Source organism: Microcebus murinus, chromosome 17 (genome assembly GCF_040939455.1).
Source record: "Microcebus murinus isolate Inina chromosome 17, M.murinus_Inina_mat1.0, whole genome shotgun sequence".
Taxonomy (NCBI): domain Eukaryota; kingdom Metazoa; phylum Chordata; class Mammalia; order Primates; family Cheirogaleidae; genus Microcebus; species Microcebus murinus.
In genome coordinates, this window is record NC_134120.1 from 58,792,332 (window position 1) to 58,815,241 (window position 22,910).

The 22,910-nt window shown below is 37.6% G+C and overlaps 2 protein-coding genes and 1 pseudogene across 2 annotated transcripts in view; 1 reads left to right on the plus strand and 2 right to left on the minus strand.

The window, feature by feature from the left end:
* Positions 1–22,910, minus strand: part of CIDEA (cell death inducing DFFA like effector a) — a 511,919-nt gene that overhangs the window by 427,900 nt on the left and 61,109 nt on the right. The window lies entirely within an intron of this gene.
* On the plus strand, positions 1,286–21,267 carry ZFP2 (ZFP2 zinc finger protein). The gene is given in 5 exon segments (XM_020282185.2): positions 1,286–6,496; positions 6,898–7,048; positions 7,358–7,449; positions 18,949–19,097; positions 19,100–21,267. Coding segments are annotated over 5 exon segments (1,851 nt in total). The 5' UTR covers positions 1,286–6,363; the 3' UTR covers positions 20,426–21,267.
* Positions 2,786–3,633, minus strand: LOC105885191 (ubiquitin-like domain-containing CTD phosphatase 1 pseudogene; annotated as a pseudogene).

Consider the following 22,910-nt stretch of genomic DNA (forward strand, 5'->3'; position numbering starts at 1 on the left):
TTGAATCATTTATGTAGGTAGAATTTTAATTTGTTCCATCTCTCCTTTTCCCTGTTGGACTATAAAATCCATGAGGGCAGTTTTATCTGTTTTATTTACAGCTATACCCTCACCCATTGGAATGGTGCCTGATACACAGTAGATAGTCAACAATATATCTGGTGAATAAGTGATTCTGCCTATGCAGTAATATTATGTTCTAATTAATGTAGGTTTATAAATTTTGGTGGGCAAGTTCTCTCTTATCAGTATTCTTTAAAAAAAATCCCTGGCTACTGGAGGACACATTAACTTTGACAAATTTTTTCCATAACTAACTTTAAAGAATTCTTAGGTGTGACTTGGTGGTGGTTCACGCCTATAATCCAAGCACTTTGGGAGGCCAAGGCAGGAGGGTTGTTTGAGGCCAGGAGTTTGAGACCAGCCTTGGCAACATAACAAGACCCCATCTCTACAAAAAATTAAAAAATTAGCCAGGCATGATGGCATGTGCCTGTAGTCGCAGCCCCTGGGGAGGCTGAGGCAAGATAATCACTTCAGCCTAGGAGTTCCTTGCTGCAGTGAGCCATGATTGTGCCATTGCATTCACTTCAGCCTGGGGGACAGAGCAATACCCTTTCTTTTAAAAGAAAAGTGATACCATAGAATATTGAGACATCTAAGAATATGGCATGTCTCTCTGTTCATCTTTAAATAAGCCTAATAAATACCCTTAATAAGTAAAAATTGTAGTTTTCTTTATGTAGATGCCATACATGTCTTTTTTAGTTTATTTGTAGGCATATTTTCGCTCTTGCAGGAGTCTTTTTTTTGCATGCTAAGTATACAGAAGACACTCAGTTGATACTATAAGCATGAGGAACTGATGGTTCACAATGTATCTTGGAAGCCTGACTCTGTCAGTACATCAAGGGCTTTTTTCTTCCCTTATATGGGTATACCCTAGTTTATTTAACCAGTCTCTAATGGGCATTAGCCTAGACTTTTGGTGTCGGTCAGCGACAGACATTTCTTCACTTTTACTGCTGCTTCTCTGAATTACTGATTGATCACTTGGAGCTGTACAGCAGATAATGGTGAATGAGTGACTAAAATGTTGAAAAATAAAACATAATTGTTAAATAGATATTATAAGCTGTAAACTGAATGGAATTATGAAGCATAGTAATAGATTTGGCACATATCAATGCAGCATTAAAGCCATTTTCCTTTCTCATCTTTTTTCATAGTTTTATTTTTCTTTAATGGGCAGTAATGTGACATGAATTGCCCAAGTATGACTTTTTTTTTTTTTTTTTTGAGACAGAGTCTCACTTTGTTGTCCAGGCTAGAGTGAGTGCCGTGGCGTCAGCCTAGCTCACAGCAACCTCAAACTCCTGGGCTCGAGCGATCCTTCTGCCTCAGCCTCCCGAGTAGCTGGGACTACAGGCATGCGCCACCATGCCCAGCTAATTTTTTATATACATATCAGTTGGCCAATTAATTTCTTTCTATTTATAGTAGAGACGGGGTCTCGCTCTTGCTCAGGCTGGTTTTGAACTCCTGACCTTGAGCAATCCGCCCGCCTCGGCCTCCCAGAGAGCTAGGATTACAGGCGTGAGCCACCGCGCCCGGCCCCAAGTATGACTTTTATTTGCCTTTAAATTTCATCATATTTTTCTGACTATAAATATTAGGTATATTGCCTAATCATATCTTATAGCCTTTTTAAAAATGTATATTTTAAGAAAAGATATTATTTAGACCACTGTAATTAGTCCCGTAAGAACAATATATACCATGTTTCTTTAAAAGGGTCAATTTCCTTTCAAATACAAGAACTATATAAAGCAATACTGTAAATGCAAAGCAGTGGTCACATTACGTATCTGCAGGCTTAATCATTGCAAATAATATATTTTTTAATCTTATGGCTAGCTATTTTCTCTGAAACACAGTGTTAGCACTTAGACAAGATATAGCTGGAACAGAACAAAAACTTTTTTGTTCATGCTAATTTTAAGTTTGAATCTGTGATATGTCCTATTTTAAAATGTATCGCCTCTAATTGCTTTTACGACAGTAGTTTTAGGCAGAAGAGCTTCTACTTAGCCACCAAAAGTAGACAACTCTTGTTTCTTAGTTTTATTCTTCAGTCTTATGTTCTCTGTTTTTCATGGTAGGACACAGCTATAATAGGACTGATGTTTTACAGTTTTACTTAAAAACACTTAAACACATGCAGACAGACCAAACTAATACAGCTCAGAATTTAGAAATACAACTAGTAAAGGACCAAAGAGAAATTGTGTCTATGACAAAGGAATAAAAAAAGTCTTGATAATTTTAAGCATATCAGACTCAGTTCTTTATTCAAAAACTCTTCTTCTTCTTTTTTTTTTTTTTTGTTTTAAAGGGAGAAACACTAGTTGCTACATGGGTTTGGTCTTAGATTTAGTCAGACAATAAAATAATGAGACAAAAGCACAAGACTTGTTCCAAAGTCACAAAATGACATTGTTGTGTCTACATTTTTCTCCACTTTTTTTGTGTGTATGTGGAAAAAATACCTTAGCATTCAATACTAGAGAAAATATTTTTCGCTAGTAACAAAATATTTATATAGGGGAATATTGTTATGATCTTCAAAAAATATTAAATTTACAAAAACCTGGAAGACCAAGTGTAAGCAATCTGGTGTTTGCTTCAATGTCTAATACCATCATAATTATCTCTAGCATAAAGGCAAGAAGCTATGGATCTCAAGTATCTTCAATAACTGACAGTATAACTTGTACGACTGTCCTTACTTGTTCAAGAGATACCTTTCCCAATATTTGCGATTTAGCTCCAAAAAGTCATCAAATTTTACTATTCCCTTGAGTGCTGAGTTAATTTGAAAAATTCTTTGACTTTATCTCGATTTAGGTGTGCTTTTATAAAAGGCTTTATCTTTAGTCCAATCTGTGGGTTCATTAGAAAATTTCTTTCCATGTCATCAAAAATAATGGTGTGTTTTTTGCCAAAAAACTCCAAAAACCTTCCCCATATAACACTAAGAGGTTTTATGTCTATTAATCCTCTCCTTGAAATATGTGCTTATTGCAGTAGCACTGTCCAACATGAAAGTAATTTTACAATTTGCATTTGTGCTCACTCCCAGCTCTTTCATTTTAGCTTCAATCCACTTCATATTTGTTGCAGACCAAATAAGAATGTCAAAGTCCTCATATGCAGATGTTAGGAATTCATAAAGATATGGCCACATTAAGTCTACCTCAGTCTCTGCACAAGACCTGCAGTCTAATAGTGTATAATCGATATCTGCTACCAATAGCTTTTTCCCTTCCTTGGCATGATTCGAAATGTCCACTTTGTACTCTTTTACTCTGCAAGAAATTTTCAGTAGGTTTTCTTCCCTATTTTCTACTTCAACTACTTCATTTTCAATATCAAAGTCATTGACAACATCATCATTGTCAGGGGGTGGATCTAAGACATCCTCCTTTAACTTCGAGTCAGGTAACTTTTGACATTATGCCAGCACTCCTGTAAGGCTCTTGTGAAACTGAGATCTAACACAGTTTCCTTTTCTGAAAGGGTGGTCATTGAATATTCGTGTCTGCCTCATTTTATGAAGATAGGGAGAGCCATTCTTGAAACATATGCATGCGGAAGCAGCTTTACTTTAGAAAAAATTATCTGGAATAAGGCAAGACCAAGGTAGTGGATGCAGAAACTGGCCACAGTGGAACCAAAGGTGACCAGAAACCCTTTTTTAAAAATTTAAAGGCTATGAGATATAATTCCAGGTCTCCAACCCTCAAAAACAACTATGTGTATATTCTTCCAGCCTTTTAAAATACCTATATACATCCTTTGTCCATTTTTATATTGGGTTATTTATGTATAAAAGAGGCATTTTATATAATGTGGACAGTATTCCTTTGCCATGAGTTGCCAATATTGTTCTTCATCATTTTTCTTTTAAATTTTTATAAGATCTTCTACCATAAATTTTGAGGTTTTATGCAGTTAAATTTATTTTTCTTTTGTTTGGTTTTAGGGTCATGCTATGAAAGGCTTTCTGTACCCCAAGAATATAGATAATATATACAAAAATATTTTTCTATGTTTTCTATTAGTTTTATAATTTTAAATTTACGTCCTTAAGCTATCTGGAATTTACCATATGTGATGTAAGGTAGGAATTTAACTTCATTTAACATGACATGGTGAGGCATTTCATCCATCCATCTGTTCATTAAACAGATATTTAGCACCTGCCTACCATGTGCTGAGTAGTGTTCTGGTTACTGGGAATATAGCAGTGAATAAGGCAAGTTCCCTTTCTCTTAGATCTTATTTTATAGAAGGGGAGGCAGACAACAAAGAGGAAATAATGCTGCAGATAGTGTTATGTGCTGTGATGAGCACACAGCAGGGCAGTATGGTAGAATGTGACTAGGGGTCTGTTTTAGCAAGGCAGAGCAGAATGGCCCCTCTGAGGAGGTGGCATTGGAGCTGATGTCATCTATTGAATAATCTGTTCATTCTCCATAGATTTGAAATGTGACCTTTAAAATATACCAATTTCCAAATTAGCCGAGCACAGTGGCACATGCCTATAGTCCCAGCTACTCGGGAGGCTGAAGCAGGAGGATCACTTGAGCCCAGGAGTTTGAGGTTGCTGTGAGCTAGGCTGACACCATGGCACCCTAGCCTGGGCAACAGAGTGAGACTCTGTCTCTAAATAAATAAATAAATAAAATGCCTTTTTGTAGTTTTCTAAATCAATATATCACAAGCCTGTGGCTGGCACAGTACATTTCATAATAGAGGTAAGCTGTGTGGCACACTTGGCTCTTACCTTAAGGTGGTGAGAATTTAAAGAAGTAAGGAAGACCAGCACATAGCAGTCTGAATTTGGACTTTTTATTTTGCCTAAGTATATTCAGCTAACAAGGTAATTTATTGAAATAAGTGGATTATTTTAGAAAGGGAATCTCATATTTCTGATTTGATACCATCTTTCACCAAAATAGGGCTTATGTTTTGTTTCACATATTTCTACCTTATGTGATGTTTATATGTTATTCTCCCTGCTTTCTTTCTTCTTCTTTAACATTCACCTTATCTTATGTAATTCTCTGCTTTCTTTTTATTTGCATTTGCCTGCCATATCTTGTCTCTACCTCCCTCTTTTTTTATTTTTAAATTTTTGGTTTCTGTTGTAGATGTATCTTTTATAGGTACCATATAGCTGGATTTTGAACCAATTTTAGAGTTTTTGTCTTTTAATAGAGAAAGTGTAGCCATTTGCATTTGTTGTTATACATGTATTAGGTCTTTTTCTAGTTATTTGATTACGGTTATTATACTGTCTTGTTATCTTCCTTTTCTTTACATTTGTTGAACTGATGGTTTTTTCTTGGTTCCTTTTTTCCTTTGATAAAATGGAAATTCTGCCATGTATTTCTATGCTTTCTGAGGGTTGCTAGGGTTCTTTTCTTAGCCTTCTTCTCATATCACGTTATAGGGAGTTGGATGTCCTTGGGTTCAAGTTCCAGCTGTGTGATCTTGGATAAGTTATTTGACCTTGTTGGTCCTCAGATTCCTTATCTATAAAATGATGATATTAGTGCTATCAGTGTAGCAGGTTGTTGTGGGGATTCAATGAGGTGAGGTGTGTGAATCTCCTATTAGTGTAAAAGTTGGTACAAATGTGAGTTATTTATGGAAACTGCCACTCAGTTATGTGTTCCATCCTTAAATGAATATTAAATGCTTACAGTGTTTTAGTTTCTATGCTAAATGCGTCCTCAAACTAAGGCCCGCGGGCTGCCTAGCACATTTATCTGGCCCTCTGGGTATGTTTGCCGCTGCTGCCTGTCCTCCTTAGCAGCTGACTCCTCCCAGGCCCACAGTGCGCACTCTCCAACGGTCTGAGGGACAGTGAACTGGCCCCCTGTTTAAAAAGTTTGAGGACCCCTAGACTAGAGCATAAGGCTCCAATGGACTTTAAGATTTGAAATGCCATTTTCAAGTCAAGCTGGATTTTTTATTGGTCATCTCATAGACCAACCACATTCTAGATTTTTCCTGTTTACACACGCTTTTCTCCAGCAACTGGAATTCTTACTTGTATTGTAAAGCCATGTGCTCCCACGATATATTTGAGCCTTATAGGACTATGAGTTAGACTATAAGACCTGGCTGTGAGCTCCCCTGCTCTCACCAGATATGGCTCCTCCCAGCAGGAAAGCTTTCTGCCCAGCTAGCTCCCGTCAGCCAGGCCAAGTACACTCTGCCCAGTCCTCAACCTGATGGTTTTATCTCCTTACCAGCCTGCAGATTAATCAAACAAGCCAGTTATATCCTCCCATGGTAACCAAAGGTCACCTCACCCTCTTGTCACTACAAAGCCTGCCTCTCACAGTCCTGCTGGTTCACCATGTTCCTGAGTGTAACCCCCATGTGACCCTGCATGGCACGTGGCATCTTCCTCCCCCAGGCTGTGAGTATATGTGACTAATGAATTGCTGTTGACCCCATCTGTCCAGTGTCAGATGTCATGTGTTTGGTCATCTTGTACTATTTAAAGCAAAGATCCCCTCCTTTGCCAGTGGGGTTAACAGGCGGTGGTCAGAACAGCCTGTCCTCTTCTCCAGTGGGGTCTAGGGCAGGCTTCAGTGCCTTCCTGTGTCATCTGTGTTATGCCAGCTCCTCCAGTCCTTAACTCCCAAAGTACTTTGTATATGTAGCTCTGATTATCTCATAATATTGTCTATTTTGGTTGCATATGTTTTATTTGGAGGATAGCATGTTTTTCTCATACAGATATCTGTATCCTATCCCTTCTCCTAGTGCTGCTGAATTTTTCACTTCTCTCAGAGGGTCTGTTTGCATAATCCTTAGGTGAAGAAGAATTTTTAGTTTCAGGAGTCAGTGACATTCAAGGATGTGTCTGTGGATTTCCCCTGGGAGGAGTGGATTCAACTAGACTCTGCCCAGAGGAACTTGTGTGGGAAAGTGATGCTGGAGAACTACAGCAGCTGGGTCTCACTGGGTAAGGCCTCCTCCTTGAAATTCAAAACCTGCCTCTTGGCACCATTCCTTCCTCAATCCTGTATAGCCTCTGAAATTCATAAATTTGGACTTAAAATCCTTGCTCTTACAGGACATTGTGTTAGGGTATTTGCTTGGTGTAGCCTCTTTAGAGGTGAAAGGTCTTTTCTGTAGAGTATGGAAAATAGGGCACTTCATAAGCCACACCTTCCTTTGTTTCAGAAGCTCTGAAAGGGAGAGGATCAGAAGTGTGCTGGGACTGGTTTTTAGACTCAGTTCAGAACCCAAATTTAGTGTCTTTCCTCCCAAGCAGGAAATCAACTTTCCAAACCAAATGTGATTTCCCAGGTGGAACAAGAAGTGAGCCTGATAAAAAAAGAACTCCCCAGTGTGTCTTTCCAGGTAAGTGTCAGGCTGCACAGACATGCTACATGAGTGTGTCTCACTGAGGAGAAATCACTCCAGAGATTCTTGGTCTCTGGAGAGACTAGAGCCATTTGACATGTATTCTCAGAAGATACCTCTGCATTACTGGTGGGACTCATTTCCCTAGAGCTCACATATGTCCTACCTTGGAGGGAGGTAATATTAATACATTATGAGCATTAAATGGGCTACAACATTTGTAGCACTTACCATTGCCTGGAATATCCTGAGCATTCAGTAAATGTTAGCAATTACTATGTCCTCTTCGTCATCTTCATCTGTACTTTGAATTGAATCTTTGTCTTTTTTATTATTATTTTTTAGCATCACTCTATTATCAAATTAATTCCCATGTTCTTCTGTCTTCTTTGGGCCTTTACTTGCTTTCATGAGTATGTCTTCTCAGGCATAACCTATATCTATAGCTTTCTTTTTCTTTATTCACAGTAAGCTTTCTAAAGAATAGGATTCTAGGAGAGAGGAATCACTGAGTTGAAGGTAATATACATTTTTATGGCTCTTATCAGATATTGTACAATGTTGGGTACTATTTTATGTTTTCAATGCTAATTTATTTGGTAGAAAATGATGCTGTACAGTAGCTTAAATTGCTTTTATTATAGATTTTTATGGATTTGATTGCTATTAATATTTGTATTTGTTCTTATGTAAATAACCTATTCAGTAAGTATTTATTGATTATTGTTCCTAGCACTGGGAATATAGCAATAAGAAAAACAGGCAAAGTTTTTTTGAGGAGGTTATATTCTAATGAGGGAGACAATAAGTTAAGAAAGAAAGAAGGAAGGGAGAGAGGGAGGGAGAAGGGGAGGGGCAGGAGGGAGGAAGGGAGGAAATGAATGTAATACAGTGATGGGTGGTGTGTGGAAAAACAAAGCAGCATAAGGGAACTAGATTAGGAAAGGGCTGCAGTTTTATAGGGGTGGTCAGGGAAGGCCTCTCCTTTAAGGTGACTTTTGAACAGGTACTCAAAGTGATGGTCCACAAGGGAGAACATCCCAGCCAGAGGGAACAGCAAAGGCTCAGAAGTGGGAGAGTGCATGGCATCGTTTGAGGGGGACGGTGCTAAGAGGTATAGGGATTTCTTTAAACTTTGTCTTTCAATCCTTCTGTGAAAAAAAATCTATTTCTATTATCATATGTTTTGTTTCTGTGAGCCACCTTCTCATTCTCCAAGTATTCTTTTTTAAGAGCAATCTTTTTTATGCATGCATTAACTTCTCTTATTTGCATAAAGATATTTAATTTTTTTGTTATTTTTTGGTGTGTATACACAGCATTTTTTTTCTTGCTCTGTAGATTATTTTAGGAGGTTTATTCCATTTTCCTCACCCATTGTCATTATAGTGAGTGGGTTTTCTGGAAGCAGCAGAGGCAAACATACATCTTTTTGAGATTACATTTTCCTCTCCCATTTCTTTACCCCCGAGATTTCTCCATCAGGTTGTGTTGTAAAGATTTTTCTCCTGTCTTTGATTGCATTTCACACTGTATTTTATTGTCACTTTGAATGTCTGTCTAGCTACTAGCATGCTGACTCACCGAATAGTCATTATTGAACATACTTTTTTTAATATCCCCTGCCTACCACATTGCCTGTCAGAGTAAGTAGTTAATATATGTTTGTTGAGTGACATTGAATGATGTCAAGTAGAATTTTTAGAAATCAGGTGAAAATATAGATTTGACAGTTGTAATGCCATTTGTGAAATTCCTGTCAGTGTAGATCAGATAATCATCAGGAAGAGTGAATGAGAAGGGCAAGCAGTGAAGATGGAACCCTGAGGACAGTGATATGTGGCTGGGGGCCAAAGATGCTCTAGCAAAGGTGACAGAAAGGGTAGTCAGAGGAGAAGGAGAGGGCTTAGGGGAGAGCAGGGTCAAGCGGAGAGAGAAACACAGAGGGAGAGTGCAGCAGTGTCTAGTAAGAAATGAAAACTGCTGGTGGGACTTAGGGCCTGTGACCCACGGAGGAGCTCTTTCAGGGCTGAGGGGAATGTGCTGTGGGCAGAAAAGTAAAGGAAAAGCAAACAAATCAAGACTTTTAAGTACAAACTGTTGGTTCAACAAGACTAGCTTTGGAGCAAAAGGAAGAAAGAGCAAGAACTGAAAGAAGTCAGAAGTAGAGTGCCTCTGGTTTATTTTTTAACAAAGGAAAGACTTGACCATATCTATCATATAAGAACAAAGAAATACCCTTTATAGAGACAGAGAAACTAAAGACAAGGAAAAGTAGAGGAAGCCGTGAACTTTTTAGCCATTAATCGGTGGTCATTAGGCTTAAATCAGTTGATGATGTTCAGTTATAAACAGCATAGAAAACATAATTATTTGCAAACACCAAATCTTGTTCTTTCCAGATTTTCTTGGATATTACTGCCAGATTAACCTACCATTTAGTCCTCTTACTATCCTGTCTAAACCAAGAGGAGTAAGCATCGACTGAGTACCATGCTCGGTTCTTCCCCCGTCATCATCTAATTTACGCATCCTAACAAACCATTGGGTAGGTACTGTTAGCCCCTTTTACAGTGGAAGAAATTGACTCAGAGAGGTGAAATAACACAGCAGAATTTGAACATTTTTCATTTTGTTTTGTTTGTTTTTGTCTTTGAGTTTAAAGTTATAACTTTCTTTCCTTGCCCTGCTGTGACTTCTTATCTCCTAGTGTATTGGTAAAACTAGAACTTCTATATCCTGGCCTAATTTTCTTTTTAGCATCCTTTTCTTCTTTTTCTGTACTAAAGTTTTTGTTTGTACAGTTGTTGAATGAATAGTTTGTTAGATTTTGCTCCTGTTTTATAGAAGATGAATAGAAAATGTAAAGCCAGATGGGCCATCCCGGAACCAGTATTGTCACTGGTACACTTGTTAATATTGATACAAGATAGAATTTATTAGAAATATGGGAAGCAGTGAACTTTTAGCCTTTAATCCGTGGCCATTAGACTTGAACTAGTTGATGTTCAGTTAGGAAGGAAACAAAAGTTAAGAACATGTATAAAGTATTGGAAATCTATTATCAAAGATTATACATAAAATATAGTTGAACATTCTATATTTTTAGCTCTCCAAGAAGCCTATTGTTTGTGTTTTATACATGATTTTGAAGCATTCTCAGAGATGTCCTGGGTAACTGCCTGTTTATGTATATATGTATGTGTCTGTGTAAATATATACGTACATATGTATGTGCAAACATACACAGAATTTATGTACTATTATTGAGTCCTTATTTATCTTCGCGCTAATATGAGTCTCTCTGATGTTTAATATATACATATATCTTTGCTTCCCTTAGTAGGAAAACTGATCTAAAAGACTATAATAAATGTAGAAGTATCCAAAAGGTTTGTTCTTCCTTAAACAGGATAGGCCCACTGCTGCCTTTGGGGCCTTGGGCCTGGCTTTTCCTCTCTGTCTGGGAAGCTTTCACTTAGATATTCCTATATTGCCCCCTTTTAGCCCCTTAAAGTCTTTGTTTAAATTTCACCTTTTCAGTGAGGCCTTTCCCAATGACCCTATTTGAAATCGTAAACCTTTCTTCTCACCCATCATGTTAGCTATATCCATTCCATTGCTTTGATTGTTTTCCCGTAAGGTATACCACTTAAATACTAAGTATTTTACTTATTATGTTGATTCCCCTTCTTCCTCTCACTAAAATACAAGTTTTATGACGGCAGATATAACGTTCAGAGTCACTTTCCCAAGTTCTTCCCTCTCTGTGTCTTCAGTACTTTCAGCTTTGCAGTGGCTTCCCTTTTCAGTCCTCCAGCCACAATGCAGGGCCTTTACTTGAGTCACAGCCTCACTCTGCTGTGACTTCCAGGGACTGCCCGCAGCCAGAGCCAAGCAGCAGGAGGACAGAGAGAGAATATGGAAATGGTGCTTCTCTCCAACGTCTTAGGACCAGATTCTTTGCTTGTTGAGGAAGGTCCCCTCTTCTCATGGTTTGGGGCTCCTATCAGTTCTCAATGCCACTGTCAATGCAACTACTAGAGGATTGCTTAGGTGCTAGTTGCAATAGATGAAGAAAAGAAAAAAAAAATTAGGCAATTTCCCCTACCCTCTCTAAGTATTAAAGGTCCTTTTCCTGCTCCATGAACCTAGAGAGCTTTTCCTGGAGAAGCTCTCCTGCCTTCTTCTGCCTCAGGGCCTATTTTTAGGTTTGTTTAATATAGTGGATAGCTGAGAAAAACAAAAAAGGTAATCTCATCACTGGTTCAATGGTCTTCCTCCTCAGTTCACTTGCTATTATTTATTTTTCAGAGTCCTCAAATAACTGCTTCATGCTTTCTGTTCAGGTTTTCAGTGGGAGAGACAGGGTGGAATGTGCTTACTCCATGTTATCTGGAACAGGATCTTCCACTTTGGTTTTGATTTGATCTGTGAGCAAAGAATTCTCTTAATTTTTTTAGTACTTTGCTCTTTATCTGTGTTTACTTTCACTTTCTCACTCCTACTTTTTGGGTTTCCTTAATTTCTTTTGGGACATACAGTTTTTACTTTTTTCAGGAGTAGGACCATCACTTCTACTGAATATAAAGTATTCATTTCTGCTTTTAACTTATTTATTCTTCATTTATGCTTTCTTTAGATATTTCTTTTTTATCTTTAGTAGAATAATTTATTCATTTATTTTCTTTCTTTTGGTTTAACAATATATTAGCAGTGTCATATTATTTTAACTCTACTGAATATTTTTTAGTTTTCTTGAATTTTGGATTTTTAATTTGTATCTTACTAAAGTGTTGTTTTGTAGTCTGTTTTTTCATGAGTTTCATTTTCTCTTGCTGTTTTGCCAATTTTTGAGGTTTTCTTTGTCACCTAATACGTGGTTAAGTTTTTGTGTTTCATGAGCACTTGAACAGAGGCTTTCAATATAAACAAGATGTGGAATTTTACCAATATGTACTTAATTGTACTAATTATATTCTGTAGTGATTTTATATCTTTTTTGTTCATATTTGTTTTGTGAAGTACTAAAATGTATATTCAGGACTTCCTATTTCTTTTATATTTCTGACAGTTTTACTTATATTTTCTGTATTTCTTTAATCTTGTTTCATATCCTATATTGCTTGTTTTATATCCTTTATTTGGAGCATAAAGGTTCATGACCAGGATGTTTTAATTAATGTTTCTGGCTTTATCTTTAGTGACTCTTTATACTGTTTAATTCTTTTTAAAAAAATATTTTTGGTTGGGTATTATCCTTTTGATATTTATTAGTCTTTGATTTGCTTGTTTGCATTTATATGGCATATTTTTGCTTATCTTTTAACTTTCAGCTATTCTGAGGCCTATTTCAGAGTATCCATTGTTGATGATCTATAATTTAGTTTTTTGATTGAATTTAACAGATATTTCTTGAGTTAATAGAAATGTTTACTTTTTCTTTGTTTGATAATACTATCTGGGTTTTTGTTTGTTTTATTTGATTTTTTTTATTCCCTTTGCCTTTCATGCTAATTTGGAAGGCATATACTTAGTTTTAGCTCACTAGTTGTTGCTCTTTGAGTTTTAAATAATAAGCCCTGTGTTTCCTAATTTATTAATTTCAGAAATAAAACCTTAATTCCTCTTATGAAAAAAATTAATGTACCTATATTATCCCTGCTATTTCTAGTTCTTATTTTTTTGTAAATATTTTCCAGTCTGTTATCATCACATTATTATTTTTTATTACATTAGGTTTTCCTTATTAAATTACATCAATTTTCATCACTTTAATATTTACCTGTATTGGTTACTTTATTCTTAAGTGGATTCAGTGTTTCACTGCCAGTCTTTTCATACCCAAAGCAACTTCCCCATTCAAGTTTATTTTGTGTTCAAACTGAATATTTAAATAATAGTTCAGGAATTGTTTGGGAGCACTGTAATTACTGAATCTTTCATGCTTAAAATGTGTTTTTGTCTTTTCGACCCATGCATAGTGTACTGGCCAGGCTGAATTCTTTTTTCTTTTCTTTTTTTTAAATTGTACTACTTTTTATTTTTATTTATTTATTTATTTATTTTTATTTCAGCATATTATGGGGGTACAGATTTTAAGGTTTCAATAAATGCCCTCCCCCCCACAAGTCTGAGTTTCCAGCATGACCATCCCCCAGATGGTGCACATCTCACTCATTATATATGTATATACCCGCCCCCCTCCCCAATACCCTATTACTGTAGTACCTATGTGTCCACTTAGGTGCTACTCAGTTAATACCAGTTTGCTGGAGAATATATGTGGTGCTTGTTTTTCCATTCTTGGGATACTTCACTTACTAGTATGGGTTCTAGCTCTAACCAGGAAAATATAAGATGTGCTATATCACCATTGTTTCTTAGAGCTGAATAGTACTCCATGGTATACATATACCACATTTTATTAATCCATTCTTGGATTGATGGGCACTTAGGCTGTTTCCACAGCCTTGCGATTATGAATTGTGCTGCTATAAACATTTGAGTGCAGGTGTCTTTTTTGTAGAGTGTCATTGGATCTTTTGGGTAGATGCCCAGTAATGGGATTGCTGGATCAAATGGTAGATTCACTTGTATCGCTTTAAGGTATCTCCATATTGCTTTCCACAGAGGTTGAACCAGTTTGCAGTCCCACCAGCAGTGTAGGAGTGTTCCTCTCTCTCCGCATCCACGCCAGCATTTGTTATTTGGAGACTTTTTGATAAAGGCCATTTTCACTGGAGTTAAGTGATATCTCATTGTAGTTTTGATTTGCATTTCCCTGATGATTAGAGATGATGAGCATATTTTCATGTTTGTTGGCCATTCTTCTGTCTTCTTTAGAAAAGTTTCTGTTCAAGTCCTTTGCCCACTTTTTAATAGGGTTATTTGATTTTTTCTTGCTGATTTTCGTGGTTTCTAAGTATATTTCAGTTATCAGCCCTTTATCGGATACGTAGGATGCAAAATTTTTCTCCCATTCTGTAGGTTGTCTGTTTACTTTCATGACTGTTTCGTTGGCTGTGCAGAAGCTTTTTAGTTTCATCATGTCCCATTTATTTATTTTTGTTGCTGCTTTGATTGCCTTTGGGGACTTCTTCATAAACTCTTTGCCTAGGCTGATGTCTAGGAGAGTGTTTCCAACATTTTCTTCTAGAATTCTAATAGTTTCATACCTTAGGTTTAAGTCTGTTATCCAGCATGAGTTGATTTTTGTGAGAGGTGAAAGGTGTGGGTCCTGCTTTAGCCTTTTACAGGTGGCTATCCAGTTTTCCCAGCACCATTTATTGAAAAGGGATTCTTTTCCCCAGCGTATATTTTTGCCAGGCTGAATTCTTGACTCACATCAGTCTTTCCTCAATCCTTGCAGATGTGGCTCCATTGCCTTTGGGCATCCTGTGTTCCTAGGAAAATCTCTTAGGCCATTTTTAAAAATCTGTGTAGGTAATCTATTTTTTTTCCTTAAAACTAACTTTTAAATTAGGTCTCTAAACTCCATAAAGATAATAGTGAATAACTGCTGTTAAGTTTTCTGTAGCACAGAAGGATGTTTGAACTTAAAATGATTAATACTTTCCAGAATAGCAAATACGTCCTTGTTCTTTTTCCCATTTGATTTTTGAAATATATATACAAAAGAGTATGTAAAATATATGTACTATTTAACAAAAACCTATATACTCTCATAAGCTCTTTAGAAACATTAATTTTTGTTCGTATATCAACACTATGAGATAGGTATTTAACAGATGAAAAAATTGGAGCACAGAGAGGTTGAGAAACCTGCCCAAGGTCACACAGAAATACTTGTGGAGCTCAAATTTGAGCCAGCTAATCTGGCTTCAGAGTTGTTATCTTAACCACCATGCCATACTGCTTCTCTTTATAGTTCATAATGATAAAGACTAATGAAGAATAAAGAAAGCAGACTCCCAGCTACCAGAACCCAGATCAAGAAACAACATTGCTAGTGTCTTGGAAATGCTTTATGTATATCTCCTCATTCACATCCTCTTACCTCTACCCAAGATGTAACCACTATTCTGACTTCTGTGATAATTCCCTTTCCTTTATTTTCTTTATAGTATTGTCATGTATCAGTGCATCTTTAAACAATATATTTGGTTTTCATCTATTTTAAAACTTTTAAAACTTTATCTAAATGGAATCTTACTATATGTATTTTCTGTGCCTTTCCTTAAATTATTCATTCATATTAATTTTCACTGTTGTCAATTATTCCATTTTATAAATACTTGACAATTTAGTTGTCCATTCTCTTACTGATGGACATTTGGGGTGTTTTTAATTTTTTGCTACTGTGCACATTGCTACTTAAAAAATTGAGTCCTGGTATATACTGCTGCAAGGCAGACTTACCTAAGTATATGTACCTAGAAGTGGATTTGCTAAATCATAGTCTATGTGGCTGTTCTAAGTTGTACTAAAACATTTTTCAAATACTTGAATCAAATTGCACTCCCACCAGCAGTATGTGAAAGTTCCCATTACCACATACCTTTCTAGAATCTAAAGTTATCACTCTGAATTTTTACATTTTGTTCCTCAGGTGGACGTAGAAATGATATCTCATTGTGGCTTTCATCCACCTTTCCCTGGTTACTATTGAGATTGGGCATTTCTGCTTATGTTTACATACCATTTGCGTTTCCTTTTCTTAAGTGCTTGTTCAAGTCTTTTTGCCGATTTTTCTAGTGGGCTTAGTGTTTCACAGACATTGTTTTTGCAGGTCTAGGTTCTAATTCTTTGTGAGTCATGTGCTGTAAACATCTTCTCCCAGTAGGTAGCATGTTTTTTTTTAGTTTTCTTTATGTTGTCTTTTGATGACTGGAAGCACTTATTCTCCCTTTTGGTTTTTATGCTTCTCTTTTCTTCTTGTTCTCCTGTTTTTATTATTTTTAAAATTTATTTCCTTGACCTCTACATAATTTCCAAACTGAGTATGTTCTGGGTATCATCTATCTTTGAATAAAGGAAGTTCTATCTGGTCTTTTATTTGTCTAATAGTGTGAATGATTCTCCTTTGCTGTTTCAGTTATTTACTGGGTATCACTTTACCAGTGAACTTGTTCCTAGTGAACTTGAGTTCATGTTCCCAGCGAACTTGAGTTAGATAGCTGGATGTGACCATAGTGAGGTGGGGCAAGAGGCAGCCTCCAATTTATGTGTTTTCTGCTGATATTTTCATACTCAATTGGATAGGTCCTCTCTTTGGGGTTACCTAGTAGTGTGTGTTTTGGATGTGAAGCCTGCTTGACTTGCCACCCTTCCTTCCTTCCTTCCTTCCTTCCTTCCTTCCTTCCTTCCTTCCTTCCTTCCTTCCTTCCTTCCTTCCTTCCTTCCTTCCTTCCTTCCTTCCTTCCTTCCTTCCTTCCTTCCTTCCTTCCTTCCTTCCTTCCTTCCTTCCTTCCTTCCTTCCTTCCTTCCTTCCTTCCTTCCTTCCTTCCTTCCTTCCTTCCTTCCTTCCTTTCCTTCCTTCCTTCCTTCCTTCCTTCCTTCCTTCCTTCCTTCCTTCCTTCCTTCCTTCCTTCCTTCCTTCCTTCCTTCCTTCCTTCCTTCCTTCCTTCCTTCCTTCCTTCCTTCCTTCCTTCCTTCCTTCCTTCCTTCCTTCCTTCCTTCCTTCCTTCCTTCCTTCCTTCCTTCCTTCCTTCCTTCCTTCCTTCCTTCCTTCCTTCCTTCCTTCCTTCCTTCCTTCCTTCCTTCCTTCCTTCCTTCCTTCCTTCCTTCCTTCCTTCCTTCCTTCCTTCCTTCCTTCCTTCCTTCCTTCCTTCCTTCCTTCCTTCCTTCCTTCCTTCCTTCCTTCCTTCCTTCCTTCCTTCCTTCCTTCCTTCCTTCCTTCCTTCCTTCCTTCCTTCCTTCCTTCCTTCCTTCCTTCCTTCCTTCCTTCCTTCCTTCCTTCCTTCCTTCCTTCCTTCCTTCCTTCCTTCCTTCCTTCCTTCCTTCCTTCCTTCCTTCCTTCCTTCCTTCCTTCCTTCCTTCCTTCCTTCCTTCCTTCCTTCCTTCCTTCCTTCCTTCCTTCCTTCCTTCCTTCCTTCCTTCCTTCCTTCCTTCCTTCCTTTTTTTTCACAGAGTCTCGCTTTGTTGCCCAGGCTAGAGTGAGTGCTGTGGTGTCAGCCTAGCTCACAGCAACCTTAAATTCCTGGGCCCAAGCGATCCTTCTGCCTCAGCCTCCTGAGTAGCTGGGACTACAGGCATGTGCCACCATGCCCAGCTAATTTTTTCTCTATATATATATATATTAGTTGGCCAATTAATTTCTTTCTATTTATAGTAGAGATGAGGTCTCACTCTTGCTCAGGCTGGTTTCGAACTCCTGACCTCGAGCAATCCGCCCACCTTGGCCTCCCAGAGTGCTAGGATTACAGGCGTGAGCCACCATGCCCGGCCTTTTTTCTTTCTTTTTATATAGTAGGTCAGGTTGGAGGGAAGGGGCCTGGTTAATTGATGCCTCTGGCCTCACAGTAAAACCTATACTTACAGGCTTTGGGTTTTTGGTTCAGTGTTTATCTCTGCTCTGTTGATTTTGATCAGCAGTCATAAGGCTGATTCTCAGATCGTAGTTCCTATCTTCTGCCCCTGGTTTTATCTGGGATAAGAAAGTGGATCTGAGAAAATAAAGTCTGAGTGGCTACAAGGTTCTTCCTTCAGCTCCTCTCAGGCAGTTCAGCCTGTCTTTGCCACCAGCTCTCATCTTTAAGGAATGGATACTTAGGAAAGGGCAGAGCCCTTTAAAACTCTCTTACCCTTGTGAGGAAATTACAGCTTGTTGAAAGTTTAAGAGAAAAAAGCTTTTATATTATGTCATCCTCCCTTAAGAGTTTAAGTTTCAAGTATGTTCTGGTCCAGATGAGTATGTTTCCAAAGTGTAGTTTTTACACATTATCTTATTCCTGATCAGATTATTTTTATCCTTACTTTATATATGTGAAAGCTCAGACTCAGAGACAAGTAACTAGATAAGATGGTGTTAAGAGCTAGGATTTGAATCCAGATTTGTCTGATGCCAGCTCAGCAGTCTTTTCACTGCGTCACACTGTGATATTTGATGGGGATTAACTTGGTGTAGAACTCTAGGCAGCTTTGCAAGAGGGAAGAAACTGCTGGTGGGAATACCAGGTACAGTATGGCAGGGCTCTCTAATTGTCCTCTTCCAATCCTAGTTCTTCTGTATATTTTCCCTTAGGGCCATCTTCATTATTTAGCCTAGTCCACCGGTCAGGGATTTCAATGTCCATCCCTCTTGAATGGGCTCACTCTTCTCTCTACTTACACAATGGATCTGCCATTCCCTGTTACCTGTGGACCAGTTCAGTGTTCATTCCCTTCTTTGCAATTTCTCTATTGGTAGGGACATCTTTGAAAGCTCTCAAATGTTCCCAGTAGTTATTCTAGTTTCATTCTCTTATTCCCACCTTATATAGTTTTCAGTTTCCCAGTACAGAAGTGTGCACTGAATTTTTTTATTTTTTTCAGACTGGGAGACACGTCTTGAAACCAAAGAGTCAACTCCAAAGCCCAGCATTACTGAAGATTTATCCCATGGGGTAATAATGGAAAGAGAAGTTCTCTGGCATTCTACTTTAGGGAAAACCTGGGAGCCTGATAATTGGTTAGAGGGACAACAACAACAAAAAAACAAGATAGACATCTTGGCCAAGTAGCAGTTATCCATAAAGAAACCCTTGCTGAGAGGAAGGTATGTGGAGGTAATGAATTTGAAAGATTTTCCAGTCAGGGTTCAAACCTTGACACACAACCAAGCATTCATATGGCAAAAAGGCCCCACAATTGGAATTCACATGGAAAAGATGCCAAACAAAATTATGAATTAACTAAAACTCAAAGAATGTTTGTAGGAAAGAAAATCTATGAATGTAATGAGTGCAGGAAAACCTTCAGCCAGAGCTCATCCCTTCTGAAGCACCAGAGGATTCATACTGGGGAGAAACCCTATAAGTGTAACATGTGTGGGAAGCACTTCATTGAACGCTCCTCGCTTACTGTACATCAAAGAATTCATACTGGAGAGAAACCCTACAAATGTAACGAATGTGGAAAAGCCTTTAGTCAGAGCATGAATCTTACTGTTCATCAAAGAACACATACTGGAGAGAAACCCTATCAGTGTAAAGAGTGTGGAAAAGCCTTCCGTAAAAATTCATCTCTTATTCAACATGAAAGGATTCATACTGGAGAAAAACCCTACAAATGTAATGAATGTGGGAAAGCTTTTACCCAAAGCATGAATTTGACAGTACACCGGAGAACACATACAGGAGAAAAACCCTATGAATGTAATGAATGTGGAAAAGCCTTCAGTCAAAGCATGCATCTTATTGTACATCAGAGAAGTCATACTGGAGAAAAACCCTATGAATGTAGTGAATGTGGAAAAGCCTTTAGTAAGAGCTCAACTCTTACCCTACATCAGCGAAATCACACTGGAGAAAAACCCTACAAATGTAACAAATGTGGGAAATCCTTTAGCCAAAGTACATACCTTATAGAACATCAGAAACTTCATTCTGGAGTAAAACCTTTTGAATGTAATCAGTGTGGAAAAGCTTTCAGTAAGAATTCATCTCTTACTCAACATCGGAGAATTCATACTGGAGAAAAACCTTACAAGTGCATAGTATGTGGAAAACATTTCATGGGACGATCATCCCTTACTGTACATCAGGTTATTCACACTGGAGAGAAACCTTATGAATGCAATGAATGTGGAAAGGCATTCAGCCAGAGCGCATACCTTATTGAGCATCAAAGAATTCATACTGGTGAGAAACCGTATGAATGTGATCAGTGTGGAAAAGCCTTCATTAAGAATTCATCCCTTACAGTACACCAGAGAACTCATACAGGAGAGAAACCCTATCAATGTAATGAATGTGGAAAAGCCTTCAACCGGAGTACAAACCTTACAAGACACCAAAGAACTCATATGTAAAAGAAGTTCTCATTGGCTCCTTCAGCATGATTGACTTTTAATAATAATCAGATAAGTCATGCAATGTAGAAACCTAATAAATGTAATGATGTGAGAATCTTTTAGTTCAAGTACAATATACCATATCAGATATATACAGACCACTGCAGAGAAATCATATAAAAGTGGATAAATCGTAATTTAGAAGGTAAAATTTACTTTATATCAGAAAGTTGAAGTAGCTAATGTTATAAACAATGAAGAGTCATGCTGAAGATAAGTTCTGTTATATCATACTGCAGATCTGCTTTGGATATCAGAGACTTGACACTGGAGAGAAAATGTGAGAGTGGACATCCCCAAAAGACCTGGTGTGTAGTTCTGATTCATCACTAAATGGATAAGTCACCTACTTTCACCAGGTCACAATTTCCTTATCTGGTAAATGAGTGATTTTGGATTTAGAAGATTTGCAGGATCCCTATAAGCTCTAAGTGCTACATACCTGTAAATATAATGAATGCTAGGAAATTCTTGAACTTTTACTGTTATATAGGTTGTCTAGATGTTCCTATTCCACAGTCCGGTTTCTTTGGATGTTTTGATTCAAAATTTTCCACATCTACCAACCCCTATTACCCTTCCATGTCTCCCTTTCCTCCATTGTTATTTTCTCCTCTGAAACGTAGGCTGGTTACTACAAGGTGATGGAATAATTGAATGGATATTAATGCACTAGCATGCTGTTTTGAGTTCTCAATATTAAACTGTTGTTAAATAAGCTGATTATTTAGAAAACAATATAACTTAAATATAGTATTTAAGTACATAGAAATCAAATAAATACATATCTTTATATCATATTTTGGCTATCAAGTGAGAAGGAGAAGAAAGGAGCTGAACACTAATGGACATGGAAAAAATCTGACATATTAACAAAACTTTGCAACTCAAAACATATTCAGAACAATCATTGGGAGATTTTATACATCTATGGTTATTACAGTAGTTAAGATGGTTTCATTTATTTCACACACATTTACCAAGTTCTAAATATGTACTGGACATGTTTAGAAAATCAAAATGAATAAAATATTCTTGTTTTCCAAGGGCTAAACTAATAAAGTGGCAGTGTGGTGGGAGAAGAAAGGAAGAATTTAAGCAATAATGAGGCAGAATCTAGAAAACTAGGTAACTCGTTAAATATGGCCACTTGAATGAGAAGGAAAAGTTGAAGATGACTTGAATTTCTCATTTGGGTGGACAGAGGTGGCATAATTAAAAACACATAAAGTTAACTAGTTTTGTGGAGCAAGAGTTCAGTTTGGGAGTATTTCAATGATTCTTTGGGACATCCAAGTGAAGAGAAGAAACAGGTCAGTGTTAAAGGATATGCTAAGAGTGCTGTCACTGAGTGGGTAAGTGGAGGTGACAGTAATCAGTAGAAGCTGAGAGGAATAAATAGCCAAAAAAAAAAAAAAAAAACCAGGAGAAGGTGTTGCTTCAGAAGTAAAAAGAAAATTCTGACACAGGGTTATAAATAGCTAGTATTGTCATATGCTATGGAGAGTAAAGTAATATAGAAATGTCATTTGGTTTTCGGTATTGATTTGAAACATGATTTAAACCATGTGTGGTGGCATGCACCTGTAGTCCCAACTACTTTAGTGGCTAAGACAGGACAATCGCTTGAGGCCAGGAGTTTCAGGCTAGCTTGGACAACATAGCAAAACCCTGTCTTAAACAAAAAGATCATTAAAAACCTCTGTAAATTTTATTGGGTCGAAGAGGGAGTTTAATGTTGAAAAGGATTTTCAGGAGAAGTTTAGAAACATAAATAGAAGGAGGCTAGGGTTGAGAGAGGGCATATCTATCTGAAGGCTTTGCCTACAATAAATGGAAACCCCAGTCAACAATGGCATAAACAAATAGGGATTTATTTATCTCACAAAATAAATCTGGAGGTGCTCGGCACTAGTTCACAGACAAAATAATTCAGTGTATTGAGTTTCATGGAGTTTCCATCATGGTCATATGATGGCAGCCATAGATTCAGGTCCACTATCTGCATTCAAGGCAGGAAGAAAGGGGGTGGGTAGCAACAGCAACATCAGTGCCTTTTATCAGGAACATTTTCCCAGAAGCCCCTCAATAGACTCCTGATTACGCCTCATTGATGACAACTGTGTTCCATGGCAGCAAGGGAGGTTGAGCATAGAAGTAGTTAACCCATCTAGCCTCAATAGTGGAAGTAGGCATAGAAAAGGGGTGTTGAGAATGGTGTTGATTGAGCCAGCCAACAACCTGCAAGGGTGTGTTTGTATGATTTAAGGTAAGATTGAGTAAGTTCATAACTTAAAAGAAGAGGCATGGGAGAGTCGGAAGGTACAGGAATGTGCAGCTAAAAGCGGGAAAATAATATTTGGAGCACAGGTGGAGCCTTTAGGAATCTTTCAACAGGAGGAAGGTAACTTTCCACTGTGAGGCAGGAATCAAGAAACAATGG